The 20,879-nt window shown below is 47.6% G+C and overlaps 2 protein-coding genes and 1 long non-coding RNA gene across 6 annotated transcripts in view; 1 reads left to right on the top strand and 2 right to left on the bottom strand.

The window, feature by feature from the left end:
- LOC123804834 overlaps nucleotides 1–20,879 on the top strand; it is a 69,898-nt gene that overhangs the window by 595 nt on the left and 48,424 nt on the right. For both annotated transcript variants that reach the window (XR_006783209.1, XR_006783210.1), the window contains exon 2: nucleotides 1,024–1,067. This is a non-coding gene — a long non-coding RNA (uncharacterized LOC123804834). The remainder of the gene's footprint in view (nucleotides 1–1,023; nucleotides 1,068–20,879) is intronic.
- MYBPHL (myosin binding protein H like) lies at nucleotides 3,228–14,050 on the bottom strand. The gene is made up of 9 exons (XM_045817327.1): nucleotides 13,471–14,050; nucleotides 8,404–8,492; nucleotides 7,688–7,883; nucleotides 7,319–7,458; nucleotides 7,016–7,175; nucleotides 6,780–6,916; nucleotides 5,594–5,780; nucleotides 4,469–4,497; nucleotides 3,228–3,329 (listed from the first exon to the last, which is right to left on the bottom strand). The coding sequence occupies exons 1-8, from the start codon at nucleotides 13,613–13,615 to the stop codon at nucleotides 4,487–4,489; spliced, it is 1,065 nt and encodes a 354-aa protein (XP_045673283.1). The 5' UTR covers nucleotides 13,616–14,050; the 3' UTR covers nucleotides 3,228–3,329; nucleotides 4,469–4,486.
- Nucleotides 16,165–20,879, bottom strand: part of SORT1 (sortilin 1) — a 59,540-nt gene continuing 54,825 nt past the window's right edge. For all 3 annotated transcript variants that reach the window (XM_045817323.1, XM_045817326.1, XM_045817325.1), the window contains one exon: nucleotides 16,165–20,703. In XM_045817323.1, the coding sequence (XP_045673279.1) occupies nucleotides 20,689–20,703 (15 nt within the window). In that variant the 3' untranslated portion in view covers nucleotides 16,165–20,688. The remainder of the gene's footprint in view (nucleotides 20,704–20,879) is intronic.

The raw sequence follows: 20,879 nt of genomic DNA, 5'->3' as shown, positions 1-20,879 counted from the left end.
TCTGTAGACGGGGAAGAAACGGCTTCAGATCCAACCCTGATTCCTTGGTTTACAGGGGATGCAGGCTTGAGTCTTTTTTATCTTTGACCCCTCGGTTATCAGCGAAGGGAAAGTCCTGGCGGGCACAGTGATGTGACTGAGCATAATTATAAGCACCGGGATTTATACTGTGTGCCCGAGGGGCTTTGGAGGGAGTCCGTAGCTTACTACCTCTAAAGTCAAAGCTGTGTTTGTAAACCGTCGAAGCCTACTACTTATCAGGGATTTTTCTCTCTGTTGTTTCCAAGCGTTGCCTGTGAGTAGATGGGCCACTGGTCCGCAGAACTTCTGAGAAATATCCTAAAAATTAAAAGATCCTGTCCTGGCTGGTGTGGCTCAGTGGATTGAGTGCTGGCCCATGAACCAAAGCGTCGCCGGTTCAGTTCCCAGTCAGGGCACATGCCTGGGTCGTGGGCCAGGTCCCCAGTAGGGGGCGCACAACAGGCAACCACACATTAATGTTTCCCTCTCCTTTCCTTCCGCGCTAAGAAAAAAATAAAATCTTTTTTTTAAGTCCTAAAAATAGCAAAGAGCTTTCCTGGAAGCAAAGAACCTGAACCTTAGTCTCCAGCATTTGTGACCATTATTTGGGCCATTTATAGGCTGTTTGTTTGTTTGTTTACTTGTTGGTTTTTAGTGGGGAGGTTGAGATGGTGAGGTTTGCTGGAGTGATATGCTGCTGTAATAAATGCCACAGGGAATCAAGGGGCCTTAGACTTGAGTGGAGTGACAAGGGAAAGGGCGGGGAGGCCCCGAACTTGCAAATTTATGTGAGGAAGACCTGAGAGGGCAGGAGCGCCTCTTTTCCCCCAGGCTTGCTGGGGAAAGTGGAATTTTAGTTGCTTGTGGGATTCAGGTTTGAAGGAGGTAGCAAGGCCAGAGCCCGTTGCTTCTCTTCCCCCTGCCCCGCCTCTGGCAGGCAGTGGCAAAGGGGAGATCTGGGGGGAAGAAGCTGTCAAATAACTGTGTTCCTTCTTCCCCCAGGAGCAGCCTGCGAAACCTGCATTCACGTCTTCACCCACCTTCAGGTAAGCGGGGGAAGCCGTTTTGGCAGACGGGTTTCTCCTAAAGAAGCTCATCTTCAACGTTCTATCACCTCATTATGATTTTGAAAGCTGTTGCAGTACCAGAAACAAAGCAATGGAGCTGCCTTCTTTTCCAGATGACAACAGAGTCAGAAGATGCAGATTTTAGGCACAAGAATTCTTTACTCGGCATAACGCCACTGATCTGGGAAATATCTTGGTCCCCCTCAGCTCAACCCCAAATGATACGTGTATATGGATAGGTGTTTAAGATTTTGGATAAATAGTAAGTAAGTGAATAAGTGAAGGAATCACACCCCCTCCCAGGCACATGGTAAGCCTTCGTTCCGAAGGTACTCCACAGCGTCAAATGCATGAATGAGGAAACGAAGGGTTCCAGCGCAGTTCTCCTTGAATGCTGAAGGAGTAACTGTGCCTGGGGGTCTTGTGCAGTGTGAAGATTTTATGCCTTCACCACGAAGGTCAAGAATGTGTGAACTGTAAGGGGTGGCACTTGTGTACTTCAACAGACAGCAGAGGCAGGGGGCTGTGGGCTGAGGCCAGAGGTCTGACTGATCCTTAGGGCATCAGAGCTGGGGTATTTACTCCTTCCTGACGGCCCTTGTGTACACGACTGGCTGGCTCTGGACTCTGCCCCACCCCCAGCGTTCTCAGCAGGGGTTAAGTGCATTAGACCCTACAAATGATTTATGTGACTATTTTCTCAATGTTCCCAAGGATCGTGCATAACTAGTCATATTCTGGACACATAGAAAGAAGTTAATGTATATATAATGGATGCCTTGGGGCATTAGCATTCAATTCTCATAGAACTCCAGTTGAGAAAGGCTGGAATGGATACTTTGCGTCAACTTAAAATAGACCATTGGTCTGAACAGAAAAGCCTTTCACACTCTTCTCAGCCAAAACACATCCCCTTCCTCCTCAAAACTTTGCCCAGTAGTTACTGGATCCTGGAACTCTTTTCTTTCTTAAGCCATACCTACTGCAGTGGAGGTCACTGAGTGAGAGAGATGAGAGGAGACAGGGAAGGCTTGGGGTCGAGCAGACCTGGTTCAAAGGCTAGCTCTGTTAACTCGCTGCTGCATGTGCAGGGCAGTTTATGAGCTTCAGTTTACCTGTTTGTAAAATGAATGTTCACAGAGACGAAGCTCTTAATTCAACGACTGCTGCATAGAAGGCTGTTTTAGTTATATACAGGGTGGGGCAAAAGTAGATTTACAGTTGTTTGTATAGAAAATAATACTGTAATCAATAAATAATAATACAAGAATAAACTGTTGCACATACTGGGATGGACTATGGGTAAAGAGTCCCATGTGACTGCATATGTCTAGAGCCTTGGTCCTGTCTGTCAGCTAGGCTCCCTGCTTGTCCTGTATGTGGCCTCTCACAATTTAGTTAATCTATCCTGAGATTCTTTTCGTGGGAGCCATCTTGCAAAAACAACAGAAACTAGTAGACTTCCTCAAGTCTAGAACTGTCCCAGCATCACCTCTGCTACATTCTTTTGATCAAAGCAGTTCGCATGGTGAGCCCAGATTCATGGGTAGGAGAAACAGGTGCCAACCTTTGATAGGAAGATCATGCCCATCCTAGGATGGAAAGAATTGTTGCCATTCAATATCTTTTGCAGATTGCATCACAGAATGCCTTTACTATTTATTATTTGTTATAAGAATAAATATTTGTTGTTACACAAATAAAAACAAATGTAAGCAAGGACACCTCACCTTAATTCTTTCCCTAGGGCTTAATAAGAACATGCTGCAATTTCTTTAGTGGCTCCAAACTCTCAAGTCTTAGTTCTCTGTCTCTGATCAGCGATGTATGTGTTTATGTGTCCCTCTGTCTGCGTCCCTGTGATGGATGTGCATCCTGTGGTTACCCAGCTTGTGCTGGAAAGCCCAGAGAGGAAGAGGCAAGTTAGCTTCAGGATCTCTTTCAGCCCCTGGTACTACATAGAGTTCAGCTCAGCTCTGTCGTGAACTGTCTAGGGACAAGGACAGGATTAGAAAGCTCTGTGGGGGAGAAGGTGGATACGGGAAGAGAGAGAGGACTCTGAAGGTTCTGAGATTCTCTACAGTCTGGCTAAAGATTCCAGCTTTCCAAATGGTTTTCCAAGATGGAAAGGCACAAACAGATGGACACTTATAACCAAGGAGCCACACATTTATTTAGATCCATCCAAACCAGATGATATGCTGGAGCTCCTTAAGAACACAATCTCACCAGTCAAGTTTCCTGGAGGACAGAAAAGGGATAGTTTGTTATGGCCTTAACAGCCAACAGCCAGAGCATGTACAGGGTGCCGAGGCAACCCCGTGCTATGAATCCCCTACTTATCCTGCTTCATTGCCGCGCACTGGCTGGGAGTGAGGTGAAAGGACAGCTAACACAAAGAAGGCTAGCACTGCCCCAACATGACACCGACAGAGACAGGAAACTGAGGGGTGGCCAGAGAACTGTCTCTGCGAGCCAGCTGGCGGAGAGTGGGCTCCTGAGAAGTCTGTACTTTCAGTGCATCCCTTGGGGGTTTCATTTGCTATCCGTCAATGATGGGCTTAAATAAATGGCTTCTGAGTTTGGATTCATTCACAATTTTTATCAGAAGCTGCAAGTCAGAGGAGATATTGGGAACCTGTTCTCTAATTCTCTCATGAGTTTCTTTTTCACCTCGCTGGTCAGTTTGACACACATTTCTCCTGTGAATGATTTAGAATCCTAAAGCACTATCCAATCCTAAACAATGACCTGACTTGCCCTTTGCCAGTAATGTGCTGCTTGGAACCACATACCCGCATGTTCGATTATTATTGACATGACATGATAATGACATGTAGGGGAAGGGATCCATAAACTTCAAAGTGAAAAAGAGGCAATGAATCTGTTTCTCGCCATGCTTATAATGCTGAGGTAGAAACACTCAATTGACAAGAGCATCTTCCGCTCTCCTTTTCCATGCTGCCACCACGTGGTGGTGGTGACCCTCATCTGGCCTCCACTCCTAACTATTCCTTTGACATCTTTTCTTACAGCATCCAACCACCTCCCTCCCACAGAACCCCCGACAGTTAGGCAGGTGCCATCACTCTTCTTCAGAGACCATACATTTCTACCATGAACTTGAGAGTATAGATAGAGGATGTGACAAAAGTAGACTTCATCCATGTAAATTTCCTCCACAGGGATAACAGTATTAGCTTACCCAAAAATAAATTAATTAAACTAAAATTTAAAAAATAAAATAAAGTTGTCATCAAAGAGTGCAGGGTTGAAAGGCTCAGGAATACACATCTGTCTAAGTCCTAACAACGCTATCCATAAACATGAAATATTTGGACACCCTGTTTCTCTTTCTTACCTTCCTCAAGGGTTCTTACCTGTCCTCTTCGGGGGTCTCAAAGAGGAGCTGCAAGAATTCAGACATTTCTAAATGTTAATATCTCAGAAATCTCTGGAAAACCTTTTGGTGTCCTGGGAAGGGATATGCTTCTCTGGTTTTGGGGGAGTCCATAGCGCTAATGAGGAGTCTTTGCATAGGGAAGGACCGGACTTGTGAGTGCGCACTCTGTGCTGACTCATTCTACACACAGTTAAGAGCGCCTGCTGTGTTTCAGAAACTAGACTCAGTGCTGGGGGGACAAAGGCGAATAAAACCGTCCCTGCCCTCACAGTGCTCATAGTTTGATGGGGAAACAGATCAGTATTCTGATAATTATAAAAACAATTGTGTTAAGTGTAGTGATAGAGATCTGAATAAGGTGACAATAATGAATATATAAACTTTAAAAGAGGTGGAGAGTTGTGCGATATTTTCTTTTACTAAACCAGAGGGGACAGTCCTTTGGTTTGTTTAAAAGCCCATTAAACAACCACAGCTTTCCTGGACTGAGTCAGAAGATTGTATTAGTTTAAAACAAACAAACAAAAAAGCAACCTGGCCCTGGCTGGTGTGGCTCAGTGGATTGAGCACTGACCTGCAAACCAAAAGGTTGCCAGTTCGATTCCCAGTCAAGGCACATGCCTGGGTTGTGGGCCAGGTCCCCAATGTGGGGTGTGCAAGAGGCAACCACACATTGATGTTTCACTCCCTCTCTCCCTTTCTCCCTCCCTTGCCCTCTTTAAAAATAAGTAAATGAATAAATCTTTTTAAGAAAGCGATCCGGGTGAGGACAAGGATACTTGGGCTCTTCCCATGTGGACATAGTGTCAGCTCCTCAATTAACCAACACTGGAAATCTTGGGTAATCCATTCACCTCCCTGTGTATCAGGTTTCTCTTTGCAAACTGGAAATAGCAACTCTTCTTATATTGTAGAATTATGATGGAGAGAAATGAGATAGTAGATAATAAAAATGGCTCCTTGAATGCATCCTGGTGTTGACAGTGAAGAAAGGGCCTGAAGGGAGAAGCAAACTAAGCCCTTTCCATCTAGGCTTTGTCTTTGCCCCAGCTTTTCCACCTGTGCAGAAAGGAGATGCCTACACCGTGAGTTCTGCCCTTACCTATCACATCCACGCGGCAGTCCACGGATGCCTCCCCCAGGGGGTTAACTGCCTTGCAGGTGTAGATGCCCCCATCAAAGGGGCCAGGCTTGCGGATTTCCAGTGAGCAGATCCCCAGATGAGTGAGGGCTCTGTACTTGGGGTTGCCTTGGATATCCATCTTATTCTTCAGCCAGGTAATCTTTGGCTGGAAGATAAATATGAGGGTATGGCAAGGGGTGGTAAGAGTCAGTTGTTCTTTCTGTGCTTAGTCTCCGGGACACTTTGCCTACAAGGCATGGGGACACACCGGCCAGAGGAGCAGGAGGAGTAGGGTGCTTTAGGAACAGATGGTACACGGATCTAGAAGAGATGCCGGCCTTCTGGATAGCTCCCTGCTCCTTATATTTGGGAAGGGATTCCCCCACCAGTACCCGCAGCCTCCATGCTCCTTCTCTTGGTCGAAAAGAGCATCTGAAACCTTGCCATGTTCGTCAGGTGCTCCTGACTAGAAGAAAGGGCTAACTTCTGTTCTGTCCTGCTCACGCAGTGCCGGGAGCACTGGCAGTCAGATTTGCCTCTTTTTTTTGGGTGTATATTATTGAATCACTCATCTTCTATTGCTACTGTTGGCTTGGGATTTACTCCTGTCCCCTCTGGTTAGAAAGTAATTTTTAGAGTGGACTTACTGATATTCTCTTTCTGAGATGTTATTGCCACATAGTCTGGCCCAGGACTAACACACAAAAGGTACTTTGCAAAGGCTTTTACCATGTGTGGAGTGAACTGGTTGTAAATAGACAGAGAGCCTTGCTCAGAGTTGTGGCCACAGGCTCAACCCCGGGCAGCTCGTGTGTGCAAGACCCCGATCAGATGAGACGTAGTGGGTGAGTAAGGTGAAACCAACAGGACTCCATCACCCCTGCTAGCGAGACAACTTTGAAGCTCATGCCCAATTGCTAGCAGGTCAGAAAGCAATATCTTTATACATTAGGAACAAAGGCAAAAAGGAATACTGGGAACATTATCCATATCTGCCTGTCTTGGACTCCAAGTGCCCTGACTGCTCCTACATAACCAGCTGTAGAAGAGGCAGGTAATGATGAAGGGAACAAACGTTTTGGTTAGAAAGCTCTTTGACATAGCTAAGGTTAGAGCAAGGTCAGGAAGCAGTGCGGCACAGCCACCCAGAGAACTCCCCGCTCACCTTGGGACAGGCCCGGACACAGCAGAAGAGCTGGGTGTCATAGCCGGTGACTGTAGTGCAGTTTGCCAGAGGCTGGGTGAACTTTGGGGCTTCAGAGAAATCTCGCTGGGAAAACCCCTTGGTCTTGTAAACAGTAGCTAAGGTGACCAAGAAGGGCTCTGCTGTAGTGCCTGAGATTCCCATCCTCCTTCGATTCTTTATCTTTAACTTCCCAGCTCAGGGCCTCCATAACTTACCTGCTTTCTGGATGTGGGCAAGGTCGGCAGTGATGGGGGCTGTCTCGCTGAGCCCACACTGGTTCTCAGCAAAGACTCGAAATGCATAGGAGTTGCCGACAATGAGGTTGGAGATGATGCAGTTGGTACGGTGATAACGCTCCAGCACCGTGAACCACAGCTTTGGGGTCCCAAGAAGATGCCATGCATGAGACACCTGTTTTGTGAACTCAGTCCACCTTAGCCCACCACATGGAGCTATCAGAGCCCCATTCCAGTTGGTGTTACACTTCCCTCTCTTCCTCCCTCCCAGCTGGGCCTCACCCCAGACTTTGTGTCAGCCTTCTGCACCGTGTATCCCAGGAGTGCCGTGTTGCCTGTGTCTTGGGGAGGTGTCCACTCCAGGGTAGCGCTGGAGCCCCAAACGTCCACCAACTTGATACTCTGGGGAGGGCCCGGCCTTTCTGAAAGGGCCAAGCGTGGCAGTGGGCATGAAATAACTCGCATGCATGGAAGTCACTTCAGGAGTGCCCCTTTCCCTTCTCTGCTCAGTACCCCGCCCCTCACCACCTCTGTGCAGCACACTCGGTGTGGAGGAGTCGCCCTGGCTTCCCAGCTCTCTATGTTGACTCCTCTGCAGCCTGGAGAGGGAGCCCCTGAGGACCACCCCAGCTCCTACTCCCCGCACCCTACCGATAACCAAGATGTCGATGGTGGCAGTGGCCTCCAGGCCGCCCAACTGCACACTGAGCTTGTAGCATCCTGAGTCAGCACGTTGGGCTTCTCGGATAAAGAGGATGGAGTCCCGCTCCCCATTCCGGACGCTCACACGATTGGCATCCAAGGCACAGCCATTATGTGTCCAGGAGGCTTGAGGTTTGGGTTTGCCCTGAGAAATGGGGATAAAGCAGTGAGCAGCCTCAAGAAGCTTCTTGACCCTCCACCCCAGTTCCACATGATAACTTGACTCTCAGCTGCAATGGCTTGAGTTAGAGATTGGTGGATTCTCCCAGGGGACTTCTGTCTTTCAGCAACAGCCTAAGGATCATGGGAAAGGGGGATGCTTTTGAGCCTCACACCCTCTGAGAGTTTACGTCATGGACATGCAGGGCTGCTGGGACTAACAATAGCTGCCCAAACGCCCAAGAACTCTCCCAGCTGAGAGCTCCCAGACCTCTCCTGGCTGAAGGGCATGAATTAGCCTTACCTCATCACATGGGGCCCTTCCCAGCCCACCCTCAACAGTGCAGGTGGAAAGGCCGTTTAGCCTTAGACTTCTGGTGACATGGCTTCCTCCATTCAAAGCCAGGACAACTGCCTCACTACTAACAGGGCTCTTAGTATCTGTTCCCAAATCAAACCCTATCCTGGTCCCAGCCGTGGACCTAGCGTGGGGCTGGTATGATCACCTGGAATGGAACTAGTAGGTTCACAGTGTCTCCAACCTTCCGGATGTAGGTCTGCCTCAGGGCCCGAGGTAGCCAGATCTTAGGGTGCTCTGAGTGATGGAAAGGGAGAGAATGGGTGGTGAGCCTCCTGTGGTGGGAAGAGTGGTGCTCAGAGGGAGTGGGTGCTGCATTCAGCGGTGCTTCATGGCAAGCATCCCAGGCATTGCTAAGCAAATTCAGTTCTCTTGTAGGGAATGGGAAGATTGCTCCTATCATTTGTAGGGATGAAGGATCTAGAGAGTGTTCACGTTTTGGCAGTAAGAGCACTGGAGTGTGAGCCTAATGCTTCTTTTAGTTTATAATGTTCAACTGCTGATTTTCCATCCACTAAGATTTCTTTTTCTGTTTGTGCACAGCCCAGTCCAATCTGTGTGGTTTGTCTTTCTGCCCGTTTGCTACATTTATCTTCAACAATACTCCTTTTGTCAAGGCCACTTTCAATGTTAATCCTAACCTCCAAGTGTCAGCCCCGCCCCTTCCCTTCCACAGGCAAAGTCAACAACCTGGGCATACTAGGACAGCACTGACATCATTGCAGAGGTCGCTGACCTCTGGGTCCCTTTCTCTGCTTGGCCGCCCTGCTCAGCACCTGCATAGTGTTCTTCCATTTTGTGGAGGATCACTTTGTATGAGCAGAATCTGGGAAAGATTAGGCCCACTGCTTACTTCCACTTTCTTCCAGGCCTGTTCCAGTGAGAAGAGAGATTAGATTATGTTTATTGGCTCCCAGGATCAAGACTGGAGATGCTCAGGAAATTGCTGAGTGTGAGGTTTGGAGGATGACCAGGTATAATGTTCCTCCTTGGCCTGAGGCTGCCTTGGCCAAGAAAGTTCAGACCTCCCACCTGGGTTCCCTTGGAGGCTTGGCTAAAACCGACACCATTTTCCAGCCTCCTTTGGCTTCCCGGCTCCTCCTTTCTCAGGGAGATACAGTCTCCCGCTGCTCTTGTCTTCAGTGGAATGTGACCGTGCCCCAGTTCACACCAACTCCCCAGCTCCCCCTAGCAACTCATTCCTACCAGCTGGAAAAGCTCCACCCCAGTGTACTTCCGTGTCAAACAGCACAACTGCTTGGTACTGGATTCCAAACTTTTTGATAAAATCCTTTTCCCAGTAAATACATTCCTGAGCATTCACCCCAATGTATGTTTACTTATAAATTGAACTGTTTAAATATGTACAATGCGTAAATATTACATGCATAATGCAAACTTTTGAATGGTGAAATTTAAAATAAAATAGAGGTCCTACTTTGTTCTTTCTATGCCTCAATTTGTAGACCATTGTTTAGAGACCCAGAACTTCACGCCCATAGTCCTCTTCCGCCCCATACCATCTCGAGACCACTTGGTCTTTGTAAACGGACACCAACACAAATATTCAGTGCATGCTGTCCATTTTATTTGTCTAGTTTCCTTTTCTGCTGTGTGCCTTCTGTTTTCACCTGGGTTGTGCCGTCTTAGACTGCACCTTCTCCTTGCCCCAACAGAAGCAGGAGCAAAGGGATGCGGGACCTCGAGTGCTCAGAGTGCCCATTCTGCCTGTGTTGCCCCAGGTCTGCCCGCCTCAGTAGGAACGCAACAGCCACAGAGCCCAGGCAACTGAATGGCCCTGCTCTGCTTGCCCTCTGTTTGACTTGGATGGTTTGGGAGGGGGCCGGGCATGAAGAACAGAAGAAGTGTTTGTGTGATGTGTTCCTCTCTTGGGGCCATCTTGGCAAGCCACCAAGGAGTTGAGAACGGGCGGATATGACTTAAGGATTTTCTGAAAAAAGAGGGTGGCAGTTGAAAAGGAGGGTCAAAACCTCATCTTGTTGGGCTTGGTTCCTCACTGTTGGTTGAGGAAATCACCACTCACACGTGCTGGAGAGAGGGCTGGGGAGAAGCCAGCTCTGCTGCGCCTTGCTCTGCCTACAGAATATCCGTTATGAAGGGCCTTGACGAGCACCCAGCACAAGGATCAGCCTGGCAGGCAGAGGCTCACAGAGAAACAGATTTGCTGAGGGCGTGATGGCTGTTTGCAAAGTTGTGCTGGCACCAGCACTCCTGCATCCCTGTCTAGGGGTGTGTGTCTGGGGGACACATTCTGTGAGCGTGGGGAATCCGCCTGCTCACTTGTCCTCCAGTGTCCTCCTGGGACTGGGCACCACAGTCAGGGCTCTGACTGTGATCTAGCCCCTGGAGGGAGGTGGCAAAGAAAGGGCACCCTCGAGACTTGAAAAGGCTGGGGAGCGGAAAGGAGCCCGGGCTGCCATGCCAGGAAGATGTGCCAACTGAGCCCTGCCCTGCTTAGACTTCAGGAAGGGAACAGCTTCTATAGATTGGTGTGCGTTCGCATAGGTATTTGTTCCCACTCGGTGTTTCTTTTGTTTCTTAGAAAAATGCCTTGGAAAATGTTAGCATAGTTCCACTTGAACTACAGAGAAAAATTAAAGAAGTAGGTTTATGTGACACATAAGCTAAGATGGGGGAGTTAGGAGGAGGATGAGCAGAATGGCCCTGAGATCCAGAGGGGATCCCAACAGGGGCAGAGCGAGAAGACAGGCTGGCAGCTGGAGTGGTCCCCTCCTCCTCCGAGGTCTGCTGTGCCAGTTCTCTGCTTATAAGGGGGATTCCCTGACACAATGATGAATGACACGGGACAAACTTAAGTTACTAGAATGTTCCAACTTAGGATTAGTAGGCGAGGATATGACTTTCAGCAGGCCCCCAGGCCCTGGTGGGAGGGCAGAGGACAGGTTTGAGGCTAAAGCAGCTGACGAAGTGTGGGAGGTAGCAGAAGAGTGTTTGACAGCTCCAGGTGCCTGGGCAGCAGCAAGCCCTTCCCAGCGTAACCCGGGTCTTGTCTGCCCAGCACACAAGAGCAATCTGAGCCCCTGCTGAGAATGTTAATAGGAGGGCTCACTGGAGGCATCTTTTTTCACACCTCCGTAGTCCAGCGAGGTGTTAATTGTACTGACCTTGGGGAAGCATGGCTCTCTCCTCCTCAGATGCCAGGAGGATCTGAACCAAAGACTAGAGCCCGAAAGCAGAACCTAGGATTTCTAAGACCAGGTGTGAGACAGCTACAGTTTGGTTTTCTCCCTTCGCAGAGTCTCGGGGAAAAGGCATTCTGAAAAGTCCTCTGAGAGTCCTTGGCTCTGAGCTGTGTCTGTCAGTGCTGTATTTTTTTCAGGACGTTATCTGATTCTTTCTTAGAAATTAGTAGAGAAGACGTCCTAAAGTCTAAAGGTCTTGGCTCTTCTTCATTAGAAAATTCTTCCTAGTTCTAACCGAACTTCATTCTGTTCAAGTTTATGCCCATTTCCATACTCTTTGCTCATGGGAAGAATCGTTCATATCCTCTCACAATTTCCTTTCCCATGGTTAAAGAACTTTCCCCAGCAGTTCCCTAAGGGTTGTGTAGGTCCGACTGATGTTATTAATTATGGCCTGGAGAGTGAAGGAACAAGATAGACACATTTGAAGAGTGAAGGGTGTGTGTGCATGAGTGTGTGTGTGTGTGTGTAAGACTATTACTATAAGTGTGTGTGTGAGCGAATGGTTACCAGAAGTGGGCTAATACACAAGGTGAACTAGGGCTTTGAAACACAACCAGAGATTCCCAGGGATCCAAAAACTACCAGTATTTCTTAGAGAAACATTAGCAGGTGCTTAGGATATGGACTTGGAGTGTGATGGGAGAAGAGTGTGGTGACCTCAGGGGCACCTTGTGAAGGACAAGAGTGTCATCTCCTTGAAGACCATGAAACCATGGTCAGAAAAAACAAAAGGACATAGACACAGATAGGCAACACTTCTCTGAGGAGACTCGTCACCCTCCCCTGCAGCAGTCTTCCCCTCCTGCTGGAGGCTTCAGCCCTGGCTCACTGTCGCTCTCTCCAGCACTGCTCCTCATGATTCCTGGTGATTTCAACAGCCATGCTTCCAATCCCCCCGGGCCATGCATCGTGCCTGCCACTCCTCCAGGAATTCTGTGCTCCCCACTTCACCCTTGCTCCCTGGCCCTTCTCTAGATCAGTAACTGCAACCCCTCTATAACCTGAATTTCAAGCATCTACTCTCTCGTCACCTCTGTGACCAAGATGGCTAATTGTCCACCCAAATTTTCATGATCTCTTCCATAGTATCATTATCTCTGAGAAGGCGCTGCCCCTTGCAACAGCAAGACTAGTAAGACTAGTTCTTGCCAGTGATGTGTGAGGAAAAATGATGAGAATCACCCCTGAGCCAAGGCTTTTAAGAAGTGAATTCTCTCTTTCTCCTTCCACCTCTGGTCAGCTGAGCCAGGCGTAGTGGGGACTGCCCAGATGAGTGGCACAGAGCTGTAGACTACTGAGGCCTTGGCCAGCTGCAGCCAGGGATAGGAACCAGGGACTGGAAGGGACATGCACCACCTCCTAGCTTGCAAATGCCACTTTGCTGAGAGGCTCACAGAGACCACCACAGAGAGGAGGCCAAATGCTTCTCCCAGGAGGGCTCTGCTTTCATGGAACTCAGGTTCAGAGAGACGAGGGTCTCCCATGGGAGACAGTGGTGGTGCTGGGGTGGGCCCTGGGCCCAAGGCTCTGCCCAGGGAGAGACAGAGTGTCATGGACTGTTCGCTACTTAGCCTCCCAGTTGCTGTAAGCTTTCCATGTCCCTCTTCTAATCTAGAAGATGGCCACTGTCTCACCCCTCGGCCACTGCCGTTCCCTTTATGACCTGCATCAGTATAGCAGGTCCTCCTAGTCCCTGTGACAGACATTTAAAGGTAAAATATATAAACATAATTTTCAGTCACTGTAAAGTGCCACAAATAACATTCACTGAATTCTCAGCTGAAAACCCAGCAAGGACCCTTGAGTAGCAAGTAAGAACCCACCAAGGAAAGGGGTGGGAGCTCCAGTCAATGCTCCTCCATCCTAAGGCCCGATCCCGTGAAGCCATGCAGCTCTGCACAAACCTAAGGAGGTGCTTTCGGGGTGTCGGGATAGCCTCCCAGCTCCCACCGCTTGGTATCCCCACCCTCCCCAACCCGCATAGTCACCTTCTAGAGGGGCCAGGAGCTGGGGAATGGGGCTGCTGGTCCCCTGTCGAGGTGAAGTCTGGGGCTCTTCAGCATCCGTTGGGCTGGCTTCTTTCACCTTCAGCATGGATCCCAAGGCCACCTCCTGCACTGTGGCTGCCTCCATGCTGGGCCACCCAAGGCAGGGTTCCAGCGGCAGATTTTCACTGTTGGTGCTGAGGGAGGGGCTGAGCACCTGCTCTTCAGCCTCTCTAGGGGTCCCTGCCACAGGGTTCTCTAATTGGGCTGGCCTCTCCCTACCCAGCTACTCTCAGCAGAAGGGCTGAGGCAGGGGCTGGGGAAAGTGAGGGGATCAGACAGCAGCCCAGAATAGCCACAGGAGGAGGGCCGAGGTGGCCCTGTTATCTTGGCAGTGAGATGACACCCCTCACAGCACCAGGGAAGAGGAGTGAGCTTGAACTTCAAACAGCTCCTCCTGCTCCCCCACGCACAGACCATCCAAATGGGACCTCTGATTCCTGGACTCCAGCTCATCCAACAGGGTGTTTAGGTCCAAAGAAAGGGGCTCCAAGGTTAGCTTATGGGCACACCCTTAACTGCTCTTTCTCTTCTGCTCCCACATTCAATGACTTGTAAGGTCTCATCCACTTGACCTTTAAAGGTGCGTCCCCATTCTCTCCACCTCCCCCTGGTGACAGTGGAAGGTAGAGTCTGCACTCTGGACCAGACTACCATGGCTCACGTTGGCCCCGTCACCAAACCAGCTGTGTGACTTGCAACACATCACAGTCTGTCTTAGGTCTGTTTCCTCATCTGAAAAATAGAGATGATAATGACTGCAGAGTTGTTATGAGGATTAAAAGAGGTAATCTGTGTAAAATGCTTAGCAGAACGTAGCCAACTAAGTGCCTGATAAATGTAAGCTATTTTTAGGGCAGGCCACTGGCTCCTTTGAAAGCTCTGTCGCCTATGAGATGAAGTACAAATAAAGTGAGAGGCAGCAGTGGGGCGGGAGGAGAGCTAGGGGCATAAGGTCAGAGGAGTTGAGTGTGACTTTTGGCCACGCTGCTCACTCATGAGCTAGGTGACCCTGAGCAAATCACTCCTCTGAACCTCAGGTCTTTGGTCTATGAAACAAGGGATAACTAGGCAATGGTTGGGTTGAGGATAAAATGATAAACATGTTGAAAAGTGGCCAACCCACAGTAGGTGTTGGTTACTAAAGGTCCTGTTGATTTCCAGGTTTACCAAACCATCATTCCACATGTGCTGTACGCTCCCTTCAAATTATCTAGTTTCCTATCATACTCATCTCCAGAAGCCAATGTCCCCTCTATATGTACCTTTATATTTCTATAGAGGCTTTATTTTTAGAGCAGATTTAGGTTCATGGCAAAGTTGAGGGGAACTACTGAGCTCCCATGTACCCCTCCCCACCTGGTTCTTTTCTTATGGAAAAAAGTGAATGTGGTTGAATGAATAGGCTCCTTACTCACTTTCCCCTTTAGCCCTCAATTGCTCGGCAGAGTCAATAGGATATCAGTAGTTCTTTTTTGGGGTGTGGCACAGAAGCCCTCTTTGCAACTTGTAGAGGGGCTCAGGGCCAGGACAAACTGTAGACACACTTTGGGCCCAGGAACCTGTTTATCAGGAGCTAGGACAGACAAAGAGGGTGACTCTGGAACTTGACCTCCAGGACTCATTGGTGAGAGGCTGCACCTGTACCATGCCAGGACTCGTGTGAAAGCCTCTCTGACCTATTTCTCTGGCCTGACACAGCCAAGGTCCTTATGAGTACAGACAGTCCTCACACCACGGGACTCCAAACACCCCTTATACCCAGGCTGTCGGTCTTAGCCCTTTGTTGCAGTGAAGGTATACAAGAGTCAAATAAAAACCATAGACTCTTAGGGTCTGCCCGTTAGAACAGCCTAATTTAATAGGTGTGGGTGGGAACCGGGAATCTGCATTTTGATTCTGGTGTAGGAAGTCTAAGAACACTGTGATAGATAAATTCCTGAAAATTAAACCATTGTAGATCCTCTCCTGGGGGAGGAACTCTTCCACCAGACAGCGGGCTCCTCAAGAACAAGGTCTTTGCCTTGCCATTCTCAGACCATGATTCAGAGCAAGTATTCCACAGAAATGCACCCCAGAACGGCAGACTGAGGAGCCAGCTCAGCCTTAAGGCTCCGGGGCATCAGCAGGAATCTCTCCTAGAAGAAATGTTTTGGAAGAGAGGAGAGCTGCAGCTCTTTGGAGGTCCTTAAATGAAGTGGGTCAGGAAGGACTATGAGGAAGGGCAGCGAGAGAAATATGAGAGGGGCAAATGGGAATATACCAAAGTTAAACTTCAGTGTTGTTATTTGTCAAACCTGCTGTAAGGAACATACAATTCAGGCGAGTAATTGTGTGTTGCTGTGTCCAGAGGAAGCATATAGCAACTGAACCCTGAGAAGGTATGTGCAGTAGGTCAGTGAGACTTTCTGGGGAAAGCTGGTCTTACAAATACCCATGGGAAGTGGATCTTTATAAGCATAATGAGAAAGAAAAAAGTGTGTAGTTTCCCCCATAAATGATCTAATACTTTTCATACTATAAATGCATACTCCTGGCTCTTTAATTGGCTTATTTGCTGGTTTGGTATAATTGCTAAAGCTAGAAAACTGGAAAAGGTATCATATTAACAAATTGTAGCTTAGTCATTTCAGTAGGTCAGGTAACAAAGTCCCAGTCTGTTTTATTTCTAACCCAAATATTGCAAATATACAGAAAATTACCAGTACAAAGTTAAACACATCCAGATTTATTTACACAATGCTAAAGAAATTTGAGTTTTATTTCCATTTTGTGCAATTTTATTATGGGCGGTCTGACATGGGTCATTGAGACTTGATTAACCCACCTCACATGCAATTTCCTGTCCCAAGGGAACAGAAACTGTTTTTTTTTTTTAAGCGCACATGCAGTAATGATCTTAATACTGCTTTACACTTGAGTAGGAAGGTGGCTGTCCCACAACTTGGGAAAGAGGAAGAGAAGGTACAGAACAGGAAGAGACCACATGCTCAGAAAGGGAACAAGAGACAAGAGAGGGTTGAACAACAGGCACATGGGGACCCTGAGCATTTCTGTGCACGAGGATAAGGAGGGTATGAGCAAAACCCTCTTCCCTAGACATCCAAACACAGGAGGTGGGCAGAATCATCAGGAAACATTCGTCACCTGACCACAAACTGAGGGCATGCAGAGGATGAGAACTGCAGTAAAGATTTGGAACATATCAATAAATCATTAGCATGTACACTATACAGTTTATACATGTATATATGTACATATGTATAAAGGTACAGATTAGTTTATGTTATTCTCTATAAACAAGAACACTTAAGAATGTACTGGTATGAAAAAATGCATATAGCAAGTTGAAGACAATTTCAAATTAATGTTCTGATTCTTGTTATAATGTGATGTAACCAGGAAATTGCTATGCCCCTACTATTTCAGTTATCCTCCATGAGGGCATGGCCTGGGCTCTGCTAGGGCAGGCGGTGCTCCCAGGGCTGCCTGAGCCGGGCAGACAGTGGCGGGTGGAACGGAGAGCCTGGCACCTGCTGAGTGCCAGTGCTTAAAGTCTGGCCCTCCCTATCACTCCCATCACGTGGCAAATCTTAAACTTTGGTTTTGTTCAAAAGACATTTAAGTCCTGCTTATTGTCCTGCTTGAGGAAAGATAGTATAGCAAAGTTGAAAAACTGAATTCCTATTTGAGCAGTTCCAAGTATCCTGGCTTCACGTGGGATGAGGGGACTGTGCCGACGTTGAGCAGGATGAGCGCTAGCCACTGCGTATCAGGGCAGGGCGCCTTAGAGCTCTCCCAAAAGGAAAGCGGGAATCTCTGCCTGGATGACTTGCCTGGAAAATAAGGAAATGACAAAACCCAGGCCATCCCTCCCACCGGGGGTAGGTGTGGACAACCTGGCACTCCTCTCCGTATCTCAGTATCATGACAACGGCCGTGGGAAAAGCAGCAGGAACTGGAGGCAGCCAGCGCATTACTAATCTGTCAGGGACGCAAGGCCAGCTTGGGCATGTAGAGGTCCAGAGGCAAAGGCAACAGTGAGACACACACACACCTATTCAGAGGCAGATGGCAAATTCTAAGTTTCCGTTATAGCCAATCTACTGACTCTGAGCCCAGCCTAAAACTGTCACACGCTCTAAACATTTTTATTCTTCTAAGTGTGTTTCCTTTCAATTAAGTGTATGTATCCCTGGTCTCTGGTCTCACTGAAAACCAAAAGCCCCACTCAGGTCTAAGACATCTGTCCATAAAGCAAGAAAGATGGCAAGTTCTCCACCTGGATTCAAGAGCTCAGCCCACTACTTGGGACAGTCTGATATGTCCAACCTATCTTACGATGCTAAATTCTATTGCGGAAACCACCAGAAATCATCTCTTCTGCTGCTATCTAGCATGGGACTTTACACAATTATATGCTATGCTTTTCTTTCAAAGATAATGCTCCTAATCTAACATCAGAAGGATAAGATCTTTATTCTTTAGACGCAGTCATGGATTTAGGCTGTTTTACTCACTGGCTGAAGGGCATGCACTTGAGTGAGCACGTTGATGTAGAATGTTAACTAGCCAATAAAGGGAATGAGCCAGCCTTGTTAGCAGTCCTCAAACCAACTAAACCAGCTTGCCAGCCATGGATGGAAAACAAGGAGGATGGAGAAGGGACTCATCAGTGGAGAGTCCATTCCTGTATTCTTGAACTGTGACCCTTGATGAGGTGAGGGGCAGATTTTAAACACACATTCAAAGTTATCATTACTTTTGTTTTTAGCCATGAAAAGCAGGAGAATAACATTTTTACCAAGGCAACGAGGGGCACTAAACACTGCTCAGAAAGAAATTCCACTGACTCCTGCCCCGCAGAACAGCTGGTCCGTAAGGAAGGAGCCTTATTCTAGGTACGCAGCACTGCACACACAGAATGTTCAAGTGTTCTGAAGGTGTCCAGCCGGCATTGCTCATGACACACAGGGACCCTGGCAGTTTACTCAACTTTTGTATCTCAGTCCATCTCCTAAAAATAGGCTTACAACCCCTACTTTTAAGAAAAAAATTTCACAGGAATGTGGTGAGGCTCCAATGACATTATACAAGTGAAACTGCTCTGAAAATTGCTAATTTCTATAGAAACCCCAGGTATCATCATAAATAAAGAGCCCCACTCTTATATGGTTAGAGAAGAATTATTAACTTTCCTAGGTCTTAAAGATTGAGAATCACACCTCAGCACTTCTACCCCGGTGAGCACGTGCTGGGAGAGAAGCTGTCGGTGACGTGGGGCTCTCCTGGGCGTCCAGTTCACTTTGGGCAGGAGGTAAGGGTGTCCGGGGCAAAGGTGACATTTCATCCTTTGTGAGCTGGTTTATCTTTGGAATTATTTTAAATTTAAAAACCATGCAAAATGAATGAGCTTTTCCTAAAAGACAAGTGCTCTCTGGCACTAACAAAAATTCTCTTCACAAAATCTACCCTCCCTAACATTATTTTCTAACTGAAGCTCCCTGACTCATTTAATTTTACTGCAGTTTCCAAGTCTCTAGAATTCTCAGTCCACTCCCTCCCCCAATTCCCTGCTGCTGTTATTCCATTCTGGTGAAGAGAGAACTTAGCCATCTGCTCACGCATTCAGACAAAAGTTCATTTGGCACATTTACTTTTTATGGACTTTCTGGCCATAAAATGGACTAGCAGCAAAATGGCAGTTGCCAGAGAAATGTCCCAATCATAATTATTGGGAGACACAGTGGCCAACATAGTAGGCATGCTAAGACCAAAGACATACTATATTATATTCCTGTGTAGCAAATATTCAAGCTGTATAAAACTAATTATTGCAGCTTTCCATGACTCTATAGCCACCCAAAAATCCACCTCGCTACATTCTATAATTGATTTAATTTGAAAAAATGTCAAATGGAAAACTCCCTTAAATTTAAAGCATGAACTTAATGTATCACACAAAACATCACCTACACTGGAAGTCTTTTCAGTTTGTTCAGCCAGAGTTTCATGCCAATAAATTGCTTGGCAACCTGGGGAAAAGGGGTGAGGAAGAGAGCCTGGTAATAAAATTCTGATATTTTTAAAAAGCCTATAAACTGAAAACATGTCTAGTCCTCGCTGCCTGTATAATAGCCACCTAAGAGGAAGCAGATAAGCATCCAGTCAAATGATTCACCAATGAGCCAACACAGCAGGTAGAAGGGCACATGGAAGACAGTGTTCAGTCCTCAGGGGCTGCACTGGGCATGCCACCATCAGCTCTAGCAGAGATCACTCGGCCTGGGCAGATATCCAGGGTAAACCTGAACCCTGTCCTTGAGCAAGTCCACTGGCACACACACAAAGCATGGCTTGAAAGATCTCGGAAGAAGGAAGAATTTCTCCTTTAATAGGTGCTAAATCTAGTCAATTCTCTGCTGCTCCCTTCTTCCTGCCCCCAGTCGAAAATGTTGCCCTTTAACTTTTCCTGATTTAGTGCCTTGGAAGCACATGGTTAAGTTAGTTGCCAATGGGCAATTAACAAGGGTATTGCCTAATTAAACAGGAAAAAGAAAAATCACTGTGATCTATGGTCCCTGAAAAGAAAACAAGGTGGGGATCTGTGTGAGCTGGTGTGCAACGGTCTTGGAGCAGGGCTGTCCCCAGATGCAGAAAGGCTACCCAGGTCGTGCCAGTCACCGCGGCCTTTGTGTTCATCTCTGCAGCTGCTTCATGTCACCAGCAGAGCCTAGGGACGGCACCGAGTACTTTGTGGGAGTTGATGGAGCTGGCAGTGCCTTGGGGCAGGTGCCATGCAAAACATGCAGGAGTGGAGTTAGTGAGCCGTTCCCTTCAAATTCCATTTCATTTCCCTTAGAAAACAAAAACAAAACCAAAAAAGCCCATACTTTTAAAAAAAGACAGAACTTGAGATAAGAAGTTAAAGATTTAAAAATTGCCCCCCTTCTCAGAGCCAACTGTAAGTGTTTAGGGTTCCGCCCCCACCCCACTCCCTTGCATTTCTTTAGTGGAGGTCCTTCTGGCTTTGACAGAAGCAGCAGAAATGGAGCTGGGTCCCTTGCAATGGGAAATTTATTTCCCCAAGTCGGAGCCACAGGGAGTGTAAGAGGTACTGCGTTTCCATCATCCATGCTCGGTCCCAGCTCCTTTGAGGAGCTATTCCAGGAGGTCCTGAAAACACATAGACCATATTATTGAAGAGACTAAAAAACTCCTATTTTGAAAGCAGTAACCTTGTTTCTGGCTGACTGAATCTTATAGTCATTAAGTTTCTGCTTCTAGCTTATAACATCATTTACCTCAGTCATATCTTGATCATGCACAGGAAAAGAATCACTCTTTTTCGT

This window comes from Phyllostomus hastatus, unplaced genomic scaffold, assembly GCF_019186645.2.
Source record: "Phyllostomus hastatus isolate PE091 unplaced genomic scaffold, TTU_PhHast_1.1 phas_scaffold_216, whole genome shotgun sequence".
Classification (NCBI taxonomy): domain Eukaryota; kingdom Metazoa; phylum Chordata; class Mammalia; order Chiroptera; family Phyllostomidae; genus Phyllostomus; species Phyllostomus hastatus.
Note: the sequence above shows the minus strand (reverse complement) of the source record. Positions and strands in the feature narration are given on the sequence as shown.

Coding starts and splice junctions, on each gene's coding strand:
- MYBPHL (XM_045817327.1), bottom strand. CDS start 13,615: ATGGAGGCAGCCACAGTGCAGGAGGTGGCCTTGGGATCCATGCTGAAG. Junction 8,493..13,470: donor GCTCCTGGCCCCTCTAGAAG/GTGACTATGCGG, acceptor TCCATCACTCAG/AGCACCCTAAGATCTGGCTA. Junction 7,884..8,403: donor ACCTACTAGTTCCATTCCAG/GTGATCATACCA, acceptor CCCATTTCTCAG/GGCAAACCCAAACCTCAAGC.